A 16,120-nucleotide genomic window follows, 5' to 3' on the forward strand; every position below is an offset into this window, starting at 1 on the left:
AACATCTTGCAAAGGTATTCACACACAGCCAGTGGAAAGAGCCACCGGTGTGGGAGGTTACAGGACAGGAACAGTGGCCCAGGAGAGTGTGCTCAGCCTGCGCATCTCCAGATTGCGGAGCTTATGTTTGTAAAGAGTTGAGGTGACTCAGAGGATCCCATAAGAATAGTTTTCTTCCTTTGTCAGCTCTGCCCCTGCCATGACTGGTGTTTTTACAGGCTGGCCTCCTAAACAGGTGACAAACAAATCCAGTCCCCTGAGCTTTAGCTTCAGGTGACACTGAATCTAGAAGCTTCCAATGATGTGACAGGAAGCAGTGTCTGCCTACATCAACACCCCTGTCCTCTCTTGGGGGCTCTCCCCATGTACTGACAGATCAGGGTTATATCTTTGGGCAACACCTAAGAAGAAAAGTACTGCTCTCTAACATGAAAGGTAACAAAGACCACAACTGGACATAGTTCCATACGACTAGAGGGAAAACATATGTTTAAAGAGGTTGGCTGGGAGTAGGGGAAGCCCTTGAAGATGGAGAAACAGAAAGAGGTTAGACAAGTATACTAGACAGTGAAGATGGCCACCTTTAGAGAAACACTGCAGCCCTGGCTCCAGACTCCCAGTCCTAGCCTTGCTCTAAGAAGGGAGGCCATGGGTAACTGCCAAAGGTCAGTGAACCCGGGAGAAGAGAGCTGCCACCCAGATTCTCTGGTCTGTGTGTGACATGTGGGTTCCAGCAAGGGCCTAGGCATGGCTGTGGGTCGCATGTGGCTTCAAGAAGTCTTGCTCATCTCACTGATTCCTGCTTATTAACTGCAAGTGCTCCAGAGACCTCCACCCCAGCCTCAGTGACCATCACCTTCCACCTCCTTCCTGTCACTGCCCACCACCTCTCGCCTCATTTCCTTGGCCAGACCTTCTACTTGCTCCGCTGGCTTCCTGCCATAGGAGATCATCTTAACACGGTAGCCTCCAAGGGTCAGGAGCCAGGTTCCACCTCCAGGTCTGCCACACACTCCAGAACTTTCTTCTTTTCTGGCTGCAGGAGATAAACTCATAGGGTCTTTCTTCCAGGAGATGTCTCCAGTTGCCTGTGTCACCCCCCCCCCTTACACACCCAAGTCCCCAGTATGCCTCCATTGTGGAGCAGATGAAGCTGTGTCATTTCACTCTGTTGTCTGTCTGTCCTCCATACTATGAGTTCCCTGGAACAGTAGCACTCTGTCCTAAGCCCCTTGTCAGAAAACCCTCAGAATGTGGGGGAAGACGGGCAGAGACGCCCTGCTGTTCCACGGACATCCTCAACTTGTTCTCTGTTGGAAGACCTTAGCCCATCATTTTTTGTTGTTGTTCTGGAACTTCCTACCAAGCCACAGTGATTCCTCCAGTCAAGAATATATGATATGAGCATGTGCAAGAAATGACTTCCCAACCCTCCGGTGCAGCTGAAAGACAACCCTGATCTTCACCTAAGATGATATGCCAAGTGTGTGAGGCTTGGTCTATTGGGCCCGGGTCTCATTGCCACAACTTTATAGCTGAGTGTCTTTGGGCAAGTACTTCCATCTTTTTCATCTGACATGCGAGGAAAGTAATTCCAAGAGTCCTTGGCAAGATTAATGGGTAAGAGGATGTGAATGGGGTGCTTCCTAAATAGCAGTTTGCAGGAGCTGATGTTGGAAAAGAAAAATGGGGGAGTGGGGTCCTGTGATCTCACCTCCTTTTCAGTAGCCAGAAAGTCCCCAGCAAAACAGATCTGTTCCAGATAACAGAGTGTTCTCCCTGGCCCCTCCTTAGAGTCTCAGATCCCTTCAGTTCTATATGCAGCCTCCCTGGATATGCTCCTCACCAGTACATCACCATGCTGGACAGTACCCTGCCTGTTCCCTTGGGCAGCTGCGTAGTTGAAATGCCCCAAACTTGCTTCCCCGCTGCATTTGCTGCGACTGGAGCATCACACAGGCCAGGGAGCCGAGGCCAGACCTGCCCTGTGTCCTATAGCTGCCTGTCTCAGCAGACCTCACACTCAAGCTTCTGACCCAGCATGGCTGATAGATTCAGCTTCCAGGGAACCCTTTGAGTCTCCGTATCCTAAACTGGTGGTCAGTGGGTTGTTTCGTTGCTAGTTTCAGCAAGCAGATGGACATGGAAGGGTCTCTGAAATCATTGGCTATAAACTGGGGCCCCAAGGTGCATGGAGAAGTCAGGGGAGTCAGTGCTCCAGCTGTGAACCAGAGTGCACTAGAGTTTCATTGTGCACTATGACCTTAAGACTGTCACCTTGAGTCATCTGCCAGTAAATGCCAGAGTAGATCCTTGTTTACTGTTGTTTGTTTTTCTAAGTAGCAACAACAACAAAAGCTAAGGGCATCAGAAATCTACTGCACAGGGTTCTCCTAAGCAAGGCCATGTGACCCCAGCCTGTACTGTGGGAGGTGGCAGTGCATGGTCACCCTTACCCACCATAAGCTTTGCATCAGAGCTGTGAGTAAGAGAGTGTAGGGGCCGATTGCCCAGAGTTCAGCGCTTACCCCTCCTGGCAGCTGCCAAGTGTTGTCAACACATCTGTGAGTATCTGGGGGTTTTCATTGCCTAAGTGTGCAACAGACTAGCAACACTTCCTAAAGGAATCTCCACTTTCCCTAAGTGGGGGCTGGGGGTACCAGATCCTTAGGGGTTACTGGACTTACAAAATCCTCAGGGAGGTAAGAGGATGAATGCTTACGTTTTTTTCTTCATGGCTAAACAATGCCGTGTGTGTGTGTACTCTACATGTTCCTTATCTATTCATCCGTCAATCAGCGTCTAGGCTGATTCCCTGCTCTACCTGCTGTATTGCTGTGTAGTGCTGATTACATTTCCTGTGGATATTAACAGGAAGTGGTGAAGCCAGATCCTGTGCTGACTGACTCCATGCTTTTCCTGTGAATTTTCCATAATAGCCAGAGAAGTGTCCATTCCCAGCCACACCATGCATGATTTTCTCCTTGTCCTTGCCACCATTTGCTAATTCCTGTTTTATTCATGAGCACATGCTGACAAGGGTGAGCTGGTTTACATCTCCCTCATGCCTTGTAAGAGTGAGGAGTTTAGGTTGGAGGGCTTGTTTTGTATGGTTTGGAGTTTGAGTTGGTTTAAGTACATTGTTTTAATGCTTGTAAGCTATTTGCATTTCATTTTAAAAGAAGTATCTAGCTGGGCAGAGTGGTTGGCACTTAAAGCAAAGAATTGCAGTGAATTTAATGCCTTCATGGGCTACAGTAAAACCCTGTCTCAATTGGGGGGGGCTGCAGAGATGGGGGGAATAAAGCTCTCACTCCTTTTGTAGAGGACCCTAGTTCATTTCCTACTTCCCATACAATGGCTCACAACTGGCTGTGACTCCATTCCTGGCCATCCAGTGCTCTCTTCTGATCACTGCAGACACTATCTCCACACAATGCAAATGAACGCACACAGGAACATACACATGCATGCATATAAATAGAAATTAAAAAGTGAATAAAGCTTATTTTTTGAGGTGCTGGGGATGCAACTCAATTGGTTCAGTGCTTGCCTGGTACACAGGAAGCCCTGGGTTCAATTCCCAGCACTGTATAAAAGGAGCATGATGGTAGACACCTGTAACCTCAGATCTAGGGATAGAACTGGGGAAAACAGAAGTTCAAGGTCTCTCAGCTACATAGGGGGTTTGAGCACAACTGGGCTAGAGATGGTGTTGGTCACTTGGTAATCTTTGGCCTGTCCTTGGCAGCCAAGAGGGTGGAACTGTAGAAGACTGTGTGATATGCAGTAAACTAGACACAGAAAGCCAAGCCCTGTGTGCTGTCTTTCACATGTAGAATAGTGACTATCAATATGTGTATCACACACATAATCAGCTCTCACACTGAACTCCAAAACTGTACAACTAATACTTGTTAATTTTTTAAATCTTGAATGAACGGTTTTACCAAAACTCTAAGCATGTTTTGTGGCCTTGAATATACCAAGGCAGAACTCTTTCTTTCATCAGGTAGGAAGACATCTCCTGCCATGGGTTTGGACTAGATCCTGGCACCTCCAGCCTCCAGCCACTCCCCCAGTCCCATTACTGGAACTGGTACCTAGATAGGCAGCAGTATTGGAAGATGTGTCATCAGCCCTCAAAGTTTGCTTTCTGTGAAGCAGCCTGCTGTCCTTGGTGCCCAGAGAGTATAGTCCTCTCCTCTCACAGCAGGCTCCTGCCTGCCCTCATGGCAGCCTCAGATTCAGGCAGGACACACACACACACACACACACACACACACAATCTCTCCAAAGACAAGCTAAATGGCACTGATTTTTCCAATGATCAACTTCCTTTCTAGCTCTCAAAGACTCCAGTAAGAGATCCATCAACAGCGACTGGAAGATAGAGCTCCCTGGAGAGTTCCAGATTGCAGGTACAACAGTCCGCTATGTGAGAAGAGGCCTGTGGGAGAAGTTTTCAGCCAAGGGACCCACCACGGTGCCGCTGCATCTGATGGTAAGCACTGGCTCTGGACATTTGCGTATGCTGGCATCTCAGCAGGTTTATTATTCTTGTTCCCAGGCCCTGGGTGGAAGGGGATGCCTCTGGTTCCTAGGAGTTTGCAAGGCTCCCTGCTACTGAGGCCTTTCTCTCTTTACCATTATTTTCATTTGTTCATTTATTTCTGTATACACATATGTTTGGTGTGTTTATATGGTGTGTGCATATGGTAAATGAACATGTTCTTTAGGGTATGCAAGTGTGCATTCCTGTACACACTTGTGCACATGTGTGTAGATGCCAGATCAGCAGCGAATATCTTTTCTTGATTGCTGTCTACATTTATGTTTTGAAACAGGAACTCTCACACAAGCCGAACGAAGCTCATTGATTTGGCTAGGCTGACTGGCTAGTAAACTTCATCAATTCCCTTATCTCTGCCCACACCTACAGTTCTGGTATTACACACTCGTGATGTCGTGCCTGGTTTTTTCATGGGTGCTGAGGACCCAAACTCAGCTCCTGCACTTGTGTAGCATGTGCATTACTGACTGTATATGCACAAAACTGACAGAATTGGGCACCTTAATGACATGCACATCACTGACTAGAGCATGCACATTACTGACTGGAACATGCACATTACTGGAGCATGCACATCACTGACTGGAACATGCACATTAATGACTGAAATGTGCATGTAACTGACTGAAGCATGTACATTATTGATTGAAACATACATGTAACTGATTGAAGTATATATAATAATGACTGTCGCATGCACATCACTGACTGGAGCATGCACATCACTGACTGGAGCATGCACATCACTCACTGACTGGAGCATGCACATCACTGGCTGTCCCATGCATGTTACTGACTGAACTGTCTCCCCAGCCCTTTACCTCTCTGTTGATCCTTTTCCTTCTACCTTGGGTTACCTCCCCAGAATCTTCTCATGGCTCCTCACTAGCATAGCACCTAACTTTTTCAAAAGGATATGCTTCCAGGAAGTGATTGGTCAGTCACATGGGCGGCAGCTAGGGACAGCTGGCACCATTAAGCCAACAGTCATTGTCTTACTTTAGTGGGAATCAAACCAAGTGGGAACCAGGAGGCAGGAACTGGAGCAGAGGCCATGGAGGAGAGCTGCTTCCTGGCTTCCTTCTCATGGCTTGCTCAGCCTGCTTTTTTATAGCACCCAGGAAGACCTGCCCAGTGGTGACCCCACCCACAATGGACTGGGTCCTCCCACATCAATCACTAATTAAGAAAATGGCTTTCATTTTATAGAGGCACTTTCTCAGTTGAGGTTCCCTTCTGTCAAGTTGACATGAAACTAGCCAGCAAGCTTTGCTCAGAATCTGTTTTTGTGGCAAATGGCAGCATGCATGGGGCTAACCCATAGCTGAGAAGCATCTTCTGGAAGTGACTGTGGATGCATGTGATGTATGGTACCACTCAGACCAGCAGGATTCTGCTTATGGCCAGGGCTGGGGAATCAGAAAAGAATCAGATCTCATCTTCTGTTTACTCCCCCAGGTAGCCTTAAGAAACCTGTATCCTCAGCCAGGCAGGATGTCAGTGTTATCTCTTAATTCCTAGGAACTCTATGATTGCCACTTAAACATGGGCTCGGTATCAAAGGCCTCCAGGGTGTCGGGCCAGGGCTGCCTTCTCGGGCTCTGAGTGATCTTGTGGACTATGTATGACAATACCCCATAATGGATAATTTTGTGAGGGTGCTAGAGATTGAATGCAGGCCTTGTGCATGCTAGGTGAGGCTTGTTGATTCTGACCTCCTGAAGATCAGGGTTTGTGGCAGTCTGTGCATATGTCATGAAAGCACACATTGTCCAAAGTGCCTGCCAGTCTCCAAAGTTCTTTTGCCCATTCATTTGTGCCCCTGGAGATGAGCTAACACTCAAAAGATTGTCTGGCCACCACCTACTGTGGGTGTTGAGTGTGGCCTGATGAGGGTGCTGACCCCATTGTAGATTCTGCTGAGCTGAAAGCCAGCCAGCTTCCATGTGGGCCATAAACTGTCTGGGGATCTGCCAATGATTCCGTTGGAGATCACTTCTGCAAGTAGATCTCTGGGGCCCAGGGACCTGTCCCAGAGCCATTTCTCCAGGATGAGATGTTTCCCAGTTAAAGCCTTTGAAACAAGCCCCCACAATCATTCTGAGTTCAAATCAAATATTCAGAGGAACACAGAGAGGGAGCTGGAGACAAAATCAGGCCCATGAAGAAACATCAGCCATTAGAACAGGACTTTGCCCTCTCTAACAAACATTGGAGTGTGCATAGCGCCTTTCTTCACCAAAAGCTCTTCTAACCTGTTTGGTCTATGCAGACCACTGAAATCAGAGTATCTCACAGCCAGCTGGACTTTCAGTCCTTATTTAACATTTAATTGCTTTCCCCCTTGAAATGTGCTCTTTACTCCACCTCATGTCCAGGTTCCCTTGCCTCAGCATAGAAAACCATGGTCCCCAAACTGGGTGTGTACATTACTCTCACAATCAGAGGTACTTAGGGAGTCTTAGAGGTCAGCATTTGATACCAACTAGACACATACACTAGTCATACATGGCTATGAAAAATAATCTCTTGTAAAGTGTAGTCAGGTAGTTTTGGTTTTTGTGTTTTTGTTATTTTGTTTCTTTTTTTTTTTTTTTAAGCAGGAAGCATGTCTCCAAGTGCATGACTACAGGTATATTAGCTGAAGAAATAAACATGTATCGAGTCTACCTCTAGAACATCCTTCAGTGCGGCAGCCTTGTAGGCCCAGGAAACATTGGGACAATTCCCTCTGTCACTTGACTCTTCCATCCTGGTCTGCTAGAGCCTAGGCAGGTGGGCTGTGCACACTGCCTTTAGCTCCTTGCTGGGCCCTCTCCTGGATCTCTGTGAGTGGAAATGAACTTGCTAGCTGCTGAGGCCCAGCGACCCTGACTAGTCTACAGCCAGGTCCATCTCCCACAGAAAAGCCTGCTTTGTATCATTGACATATTTACATTATATCTAAAGCCAGTCAGGCACCTGGTGGTCTTACAAGGCTTGTCATGTTTGTTCTCAGGCAAAACCTAGGCTCTTCCATTCTGAACCCTCACAGGATTTCAGGTGCATAGTTCCCACAGGCAAAGCTCAATCACCTCTCTGCACCTCTATCTACCCTGTGTTCAGCCACGAGCCAGGCATCTGCCTTCTAACAGGCATAGTCATCACTCAAGCTCATGGCAGTACCAAGATGCAGACATCCTCAGTATCCTTCACACAGGTCCCCCCAGGTCCCTGCACCACAGGCTGTGTCTTTCCTTCTCTTGAGCCTGACTTACCGCAGGGTAACAGTGACAGGTGACAGGTGACAGAACTGCAGGGTAACAGTGACAGGTGGTGAGAGCCAGCATCTGGAGGACAGCACTTGTCTTGGTTAGTGTTTCTGTTGCAATGAAAAGTACCATGACCAAAAGCAGTTTAGGAATGAAAGGGCTTATTCCATCTTGCACTTCCTCATCTGTTACTGAGGAAACTCAAGCAAGTCAGGAACCAGGAGGCAGGGACTAAAACAGAAGCCATGGAGGAAGGCTGCTGACTGGCTTGCTCCTCATGGTTTGCTCACACTGCCACTCATCTCCCACCTGACATAATAAGCCAGGCCCACCCACCACAGTCATCAGTCAAGAAAATGTCATCCTCCTGATGGGCCAATCTGATGTGGGCATTTCCCCTACTGATGCTTCTTTCCACTTCCCAAATAACTCCAGGGTGGGTCAAGTTGGCATAAACTAGGCAGCACCGAGCTTATCCTCAAAGAACTGGTTCAGCGCCACTCTTGGATCTTTCTCAGAAGAAGCAATGTGTTTGTACCTGTCTCATCTGCGAGCACAACCTTATGGACAAGTTGGTAGGAATGTGGACCCTGCTGCATAACGTAGACAAATGCCACAAACGGCCTGCGGTTCGCCACCCCCCAGGTTCCGCCTGTAAACAGGTCTTCTGTAGAATAGATAAGAACTCAACTCACGGATAATAGTGTGTTCATCCTGCCCACCACCCATGTTTCCAAGGAACCTGAGGCTGAGATAGACACCTCTAGCTTTAACCTGCTTTGATCTTCAGAAGAGAGCTGGCTAGTAGGAAAACAGCCAAGGTAGTTCCCATTCAACCGTCTGTGGGTACTCACTCCATCTCAACAAGGCCTTCCTTTCCTCTGCCTCCAGGTGCTGTTATTTCACGACCAGAATTATGGAATTCACTATGAATACACCATACCCGTAAACCAGAGCACTGACAATCAGAGTGAGCCTGCCAAGCCACAGGATGCCCTCTTTCTCTGGACCCACAGTGGCTGGGAGGGGTGCAGCGTGCAGTGCGGAGGAGGTAAGGCGGGAGAGGTGAGGGAGTAGCTGAAGAAATACTGAATTCAGTGTCCTGTGCACCAGTCCACCCAGTGTAGAAAGAGAATTCGTAGTTCCATAGGAAACTAAACCCTGAAAATCTCAACAGAGCATGTGGGCCATGGGCTGGTGGGCCCAATCTGCTCCTTGGCCTGGAGTTTAACCCTAGCAGTAGAGATTTGCCAGTCATGTGACTATGTGGTAGATATGAAAACAAAAATGGCCCTGGGGATAATTGAAATAGACCTCCAACTTGGTGGAATGGCACCAGCTGAAGACCTCACCCATCTCCAAGTGCCCTGTCCTCTTTGCCATGGTCTTTTACACTAGGAAAGGTACAAAGGAAAGAGTCCTCTGGGTTGGGCAGAGCACACCTTGAGCAAGCCCTGACTCTGCATCTCTCTGCCCTGCCCTGCCCTGCCCTGCCCTGCCCTGCCCTGCCCTGCCCTGCCCTGCCCTGCCCTGCCCTGCCCTAGCCTGCCCTAGCCTGCCCTGACTCTGCATCTCTCTGACCTGACCTGCCCTGCCCTGCCCTGCCCTGCCTCAGCAGAAAACCTGCCCCCTCTGTCCACACCTGCACTTCATCACCTCTAAAGTGTGATGACTGCCCCATCCTTCCGCTGTGGAGACTGCACGTGAGCCAAAGGGACTGTCACGCTGCAAAAACCTACATTAACAAAGGTGCTGTGTCTTCTATTAGGGCATTAAGAAGGAAGACTAGTGAGCTGCCACGTTCCACAAAGAATTCTCCAGTCATGCTAGCAACTGCCATTCAACTCAGTGGGCCACTAAAACAGACACCAAGTTAGGGGAGGGCTTGTTGGGAAGAAGGCTTCAGCAATGGGTAAGGACCAGAGAGGGTAACAAGAGTGGGCATGACTGAAATTCAATGTATCCAACTGAGAAGCCGTCAGAGAACTAAAGAGAGAAATGAAAGCTTTAACATGGAGCAGCAGGAGAACTGCTTTCAAGGAGGTAAAGAAACATGGGCGTGGCTGCTCCATGGTATGGGAAGGGTTTATTGTAGATAAGAGAGAGAAAATATCTAGAGGCATCTGGAAGAGTCCAGAGCAGAGAGAAAGAAGTAGACAAGACATGACCAGGGTGAGAGAGAGAGAGAGAGAGAGAGAGAGAGAGAGAGAGAGAGAGAGAGAGAATAGCAAAAGATAGGAAGAGAATAAGAAACAGTAAGTTTGAGTAATAGGTAAGAGATGCCTCTGGGCCAGGGACATTTGTCACTCCAATAAGGTACTCAGGAGGGTCATGGGAGATGACACAAAGGATGGTGGGTAAAACAGGACAGAGGATTAATGAGAACGCTCAATGCCTACCCATAGAGTGAGGGTGGTAGGCTAGAACCCAGGGCAACCCCACCCCTCCCTGCTGTGGAGTGGCTTGACTACGAAGATGATGTCGTCATACATGCAGCTTGTGTGGCATTGGTTAACACTTAGGGACTCATCCCATTGTTCGTGGGAGATTAGAGACATGGTGTGATCAAGTCCTTCGGTCGTCGTTCCCCCCCACACACACACACTCACTCCATGTATCTCAGCTAACTGCTCACACCAAATGCTTCTGCAAACTGTGACAACTGGCACAGCTTCCAGATGCCACCATCAGCCCTACCAGAGCACACCTTTCCAGATCTCTTGTCCTGGGGCCTTCAGTAGTCCCTTGTGCTGTCATCTCAGTTTCGGGGTCCATGCCTAGGTCTCTAATCATGGCCAGACATGCCTCTGGGCCAATTTTCTGTAGACAACCCCCAGTCAGGGGAGCCATGGCAGGCTGTGCTCCACTAGGAGCTCTGAACTAAGCCACAGGCACAGCTGCCTGGTGCAATCCCTTTGTGGCACCAGTGACTTCCAGCCCCCATGAGGCCTGACGCTGTATTTGATAGCCCTTTGCTTTTATGTTCATACATGACTACATTCCTGGGCCATAAGACAATGTGGCTTAAGACTCCCCATTTTTTTAGTCATCCCTGCATGACAAATTCCTCAAACAACAGATCTTACAAAGAAGCTGGGGGCTCAATAGTTGTTCTTGACCCCCTGTTCATCCTTTACGGTCACTTTTCCCAAGCCACATCAGTGACACTAATACAGCAACATGGAAGTGTCAGAACTGCCTCATCCTAGAGCACAGCGGGTGAAGCAAGCTGACCCACTTGGGGAAACTGAGATACAGAAGCACGGTGGCCAGCTGTTGATGCTATGGCCACAGTGACCCTGACAGTGGCAAAGCCAAGAGGCTCCCAGGCAGCTGATTCCAGGGGCCACCCTCCCCCATTACCATCACTCAGTTTCCAGACAAAGTTGTAGCCACCAGGAAGGCTGATGGGCTTGCAAAGCTGCCCAAGAGTATGTGGACACTGCAGAGTGAAGTAAGCCTGTATGTCCATCACAGCAGCCAATTGCTCCTCTCGAGAAGCAAGCCTGTAACAAAGTGGGGGGCATGCTCTCAGTGGTATAAGGTGTGAGTGGGACCAAATCGCCATAGACTTTAAATCTCACACATGCAGATCAAAAGATTAGCAATTTCTGAAAGCCCCAAAGCTATCCAAGGACACAGCTGACCTGAGGGTCCTGCTGCTTTCTCAGATCATTCTAGAATTTACCCTGCTCCATACAGCTCTGCTGTGACTTAAACACCCCATCCTTAAGAGAACATCTCCCCCACTTTGACAACTGATATGGCTCACTCACTGATTGGTAATTGCACCCAAACACCCCTCCGTAAGCTTAAGTGGCTTTCCAGGTATGGGCATCCATAACCCTCAGTTCCCGTGGTTTGGCTTCCAGGAGAACGAAGAACCATTGTATCATGCACACGGATTGTTAACAAGACCACAACCCTGGTGAATGACAGTGACTGTCCCCAAGCAAGTCGCCCTGAGCCCCAAGTCCGAAGGTGCAACTCTCATCCATGCCAGTCCCGGTAAGTCTCTGTGTTCTGTGGCTTGGACCACCAGCGTGTTGGATAGCACCACCCCAGATGAGGGGGTGACAATACACAGTTAACACCACAGAGCCAGGCTATGCCACATTCCGGCAGTGTGGCTAGTGTTTGTTTCCTTGCTCAAAGTGGCTATGTTGCTTGACAATGGGTTTAGACAACATAATGTTTACTACACAAGTAGGCTAACTGCATAGGTGTGTTATAGTTTATTGTTCTTAGGACATGAACAAACGGGAACGTTAATTTAAGCATAAAAATGATAGAATCAGTAGACACAGAATGGGTAGGCTGGTGCTGTTCTAACATGAACTTCTCTACAGTGAACAATATTTTCAAATAGGAATGCATTCTAAAATAACAATAATAATAATTATAGCATAATAAGTACATGAACCAGTAACTTATTATCACTTGTTATCATTGTCAGTAGTGTGTACTGTTCTATGTGTTGGGGCTGGGAGATGGATCAGTGGGTAGAGTGCAATCATGAGGACCTGAGTTTGGGTCCTTAGCACCCCTGTAAGAGAAGGGAACATCTGTGTATGTCTGTAACCCCAGAACTAGAGGGGTGTGTGCAGACAGGCAGATACCCAAGGCTTGGTGGAACCAATCCAGCCAGTTGGTGAGCTCTAGATTCAACAAGAGACACTGTCTCAAAGTAAAATACAATAAAGTGATAGAGGGAGTTACCCAATAATGATCTCTAACCCCACCATGAGCATGCATAGACAAGTATACTACGTGCATGCCACATGGATATCCCAGCCCTTCCCAGTAATAATAAATGTGACAGCACAGTAGGTTTGTTTCCATGAGTGTTGGCACACACATGATGTGTTGCACTGTGACATGGCGGAGGTGATGGAAATCTTTCAACTCCATTGTAATCTTACAGCGCCACTGCTGTGTTCATGGTCTGTGACCAACTGAAGTACCATGACACAGTACTGTCTGAACTTCTGTCTTCTAAGCCAGAACACTAATAAAAATATACTGTCCTAGCTGGAGGGCAGCTTTCAGGTCAGGACTGACAACAGCTCACAGAGGAAGCGTTGCTATGGGCACATATTTTTGACTGGTACTCATGGGCTCCTCTAAATTGCTTGTCTTGGAGGAAGGGGAAATGAGTGCTAGAATCTGCATCTAAGATAAGGATCTGCAGAGGTTAATGGCTGTGGCTCACCCATCTCTGTGAGCATTTGTTGTTGTGTGGAAGCTCTCTGTACTACTCTGCCAGACCCAGCTAAGGCCATGCTGCCCATGTGTTCTGGCATATAATCTGGAGTTCTGGGCAAGCTATGTGGTGTGTTCACCAGTTCTACACACATTTCTTTCTAGTTGCTTCAGTGGACAAAAGCATGGTACCCAGTGACTCTGATGCATTGCATGATGTTGCCCCTCTAAGTTAAGCAACTAGTTTTTTGCCTTGTGGCCCTGACCATCACGTCAAGACATATTTATCTTTGCTTTTTTATGTGTAGACTTTGGAATCTTTTAAGCTCAGTGTGTACCCCTGGCCTGATTCAGGAGTCTCACAATGTGTCTGACTTTTGTACCAACCCCCTTTGCTTACACAGTTTTATTTTTTAATTAAGTGTGTGTGTGTGTGAGCACACGTACACATACTCCATGGCACATTGTAGAGGTCAAAGGGCATCTTTCATGCACTGATGATTTCATTACCACGTGGGCCCTGAGTATCTAACTCAGGCTGTTAGGGTTGGCCCAGGCACCCTTATTTGCTGAGCCATCATAGCATAGTCACAGCCTTTTGTTAAGCTCTTATCATGTGTTTAAGATGGAACAACAAGCAGGTGGTGTTCCTTACGTGGATTTTGGGAGATCCTTAAAAAATAAAACTGAAAGCCTACTTTCACACTAAAGGCTTTTGAGGACTCATTCAGAAAGTCTGCATGTGGTTAGTTTTGAATGTCAATTTGCCACAACCTAGAATCACTAAGAAAAGATCTTCAGTTGGGAAACTACTTAGATCAGCTTGGCTTGTGGGCCAGTCTGGAGGTAGGGAAGCATTGTCCTGATTGTTAATGGATATGGGAAGACCCACCCTGAATGAATGTGGGCAGCCCCATGTCACGGACTGGATCCTGAACTATAAAAGAGTCTGTGTGTGGGTGGGGTGGGGGGACTCAGAGAGGCCAGGCAGCTTGGGAGCATTCATCTCTCTCTCTGCAGTTGACCCAGGTTGTAAGATGACTAGCTGCTTTAGTTCCTAGGGGCCTGGAATTGTGAGCCACAACAAGTCCCCTAGTTGTATATTTTAAGGATTGGCAGCCATACTTCCAGGCCATCTTCCAGGCCCTCCCTCAGCTGTGGGGCCAAAGAAGGAAGATTTAACAACTGTAAAACCTCAGTGATTCATGAGAGGTTGGCCCTATCTCAACTTGATATACCAGGCTTTGTTGACTCCCCATGGGAGGCCTTACCCTTTCTGAGGAGTGGATTGGGAAGGGGGGTAGAAAGGAGGTGAGGGGAGGGAACAGGAGGAGAGGAGGAAGGGGAGGAGAAATCATGGTTGACATATAAAATAAATAAATAATTAAAAAAATAAAAAGACAAATGTAAAATTAAAAAAAAAAAAAAAAGAAAAACAAAAGCTCAGTGATCAGACCGGAGGTAGTCTCTCTTCCTGAAACTGAAGATGGTCTACCCCTAGAAGAATGAGCAAAGAATGGGGTAAAGAACTCATTCATGACACAGAGAGGTCAGGATAGGCTCAAGAGAATTATTTAAAAAGCCTTAGGGATGCCTTCATGAATTGTATTTTCTGATCAGTGTTTTCAAACTACTTTAACACTTGATTTTTTTTTTTTTTTTTTTTTTTTTTACATTATGCACAGAAAACAAATAGAATAACACGTTTCCTCAGCAAGTACCCCTTCTCCCACAATAGGCCCATGGCTTCTCTGTGGGACACAAAGGCATAGGGATTAAATGCTGCCAATTAAAGGATTTACATGCTGTAATGATGGAGCAGTAGATAACGACAGGAAACTCAGGAGGACGTACAAAAAGCAACTGTTTGAACAGAAATTGGAGTGGAGGATATGAACCAGGAGGCCAGAATACAGTTCCTAATTATGACAACTTGTCACTACATGGACACTATATTAGCTACCTTTGATTGCTGTGACAGGAACAGCTTCAATGAGCACAGATTGCTTGTGGCTCATGACCTCTGAGGGTTTGCAGGTGCTGTGGCTAGTGTAGGAAGCATGGTATTGCTCATGGCTGTGGCTGGAATATGTGATAACACTGTGGGGCCATACAGAACAGGAAGAGTGCTGGAACCAGGGGACCAGGACCAGGACCAGGCTGTGGCCTTCAGTGTCCTTCCCCACAGTAACTTACTTCTACCAGCTAAGCTTCCGCTCCTAAAGGTTCTATAGCCTCCCACGGTAGTACCACCAGCTAAGGGTCAAGCATTCAAAACATGAACTTATGAGGAAGGTTTCAGATTCAGACCTTAACAGAGGCCCAGCTAGAGCTGTGATGGGCTGTGACTGAGCTCCCCACACATGCTCAGAGTGACCATAGCAGCTGGAAATTGAGAAGGTAAAAGGTGCAGAAAGGAGAGAGATCCCACAGATGTCCTTGGCTTCATCCTTAAGGTAAGACAAGGGGGGACAGATTTCATCAAATAGAGCTGAGGGCATGAGAACAGAACTAATATTGAAGCTGCTTCCCATCACAGCGACCTGTGCTTGGAGTAGTAGCACAGCCATGTGTGCTGCCTGCTAAGCTGGAAGTTCAGGATTCTACCATGATGCTCTAGGGATGTACCACCCAATGTGAGAGCCAGTAGCTGGTCCAAGGTGAAATTTGCTGTGACATAAAATATGTGAATGAAAATGCCAGATTTCAAAGGGAATGAAGCTGTAAATATCAATGATTTCAGATTGTAAGATAATTTAATGATACGAAATGGTATGGCGTAGCTTGTAATCATCCAGAATAACTGTGTTTTAAATATGTTGGGAGTGTGTGTGTGTGTGTGTGTGTGTGTGTGGTTATTATATTCTAGGTATTTATGCATTACTAGGCAGAGCACTATGACCCCATGCATGTGTGGAGGTGAGAAAACGCTGAGCAGTTGGTTCTCTCCCTCCTCTCTGAGTCCCAGGATCGGAACTTACACACTCGGGTTTGAATGACGCATTTACGTGCCACTCCACTGGCCCAATTGATGTTTTCTCAGTTTGGTGGTGTTTGTTTTGCAGTGCTGGGGACCAAGCCAAGGGTCTCGCCT

At 47.5% G+C, this 16,120-nt stretch overlaps 1 protein-coding gene across 1 annotated transcript in view; it reads left to right on the forward strand.

Annotated features, from left to right (window-relative positions):
* Adamts17 (ADAM metallopeptidase with thrombospondin type 1 motif 17) overlaps nt 1-16,120 on the forward strand; it is a 289,908-nt gene that overhangs the window by 211,660 nt on the left and 62,128 nt on the right. The window contains exons 15-17 of the mRNA XM_051206509.1: nt 4,347-4,504; nt 8,716-8,875; nt 11,697-11,832. Of these exons, the coding sequence (XP_051062466.1) occupies nt 4,347-4,504; nt 8,716-8,875; nt 11,697-11,832 (454 nt within the window). The remainder of the gene's footprint in view (nt 1-4,346; nt 4,505-8,715; nt 8,876-11,696; nt 11,833-16,120) is intronic.

This window comes from Phodopus roborovskii, unplaced genomic scaffold (assembly GCF_943737965.1).
Source record: "Phodopus roborovskii unplaced genomic scaffold, PHOROB, whole genome shotgun sequence".
Classification (NCBI taxonomy): Eukaryota; Metazoa; Chordata; class Mammalia; order Rodentia; family Cricetidae; genus Phodopus; species Phodopus roborovskii.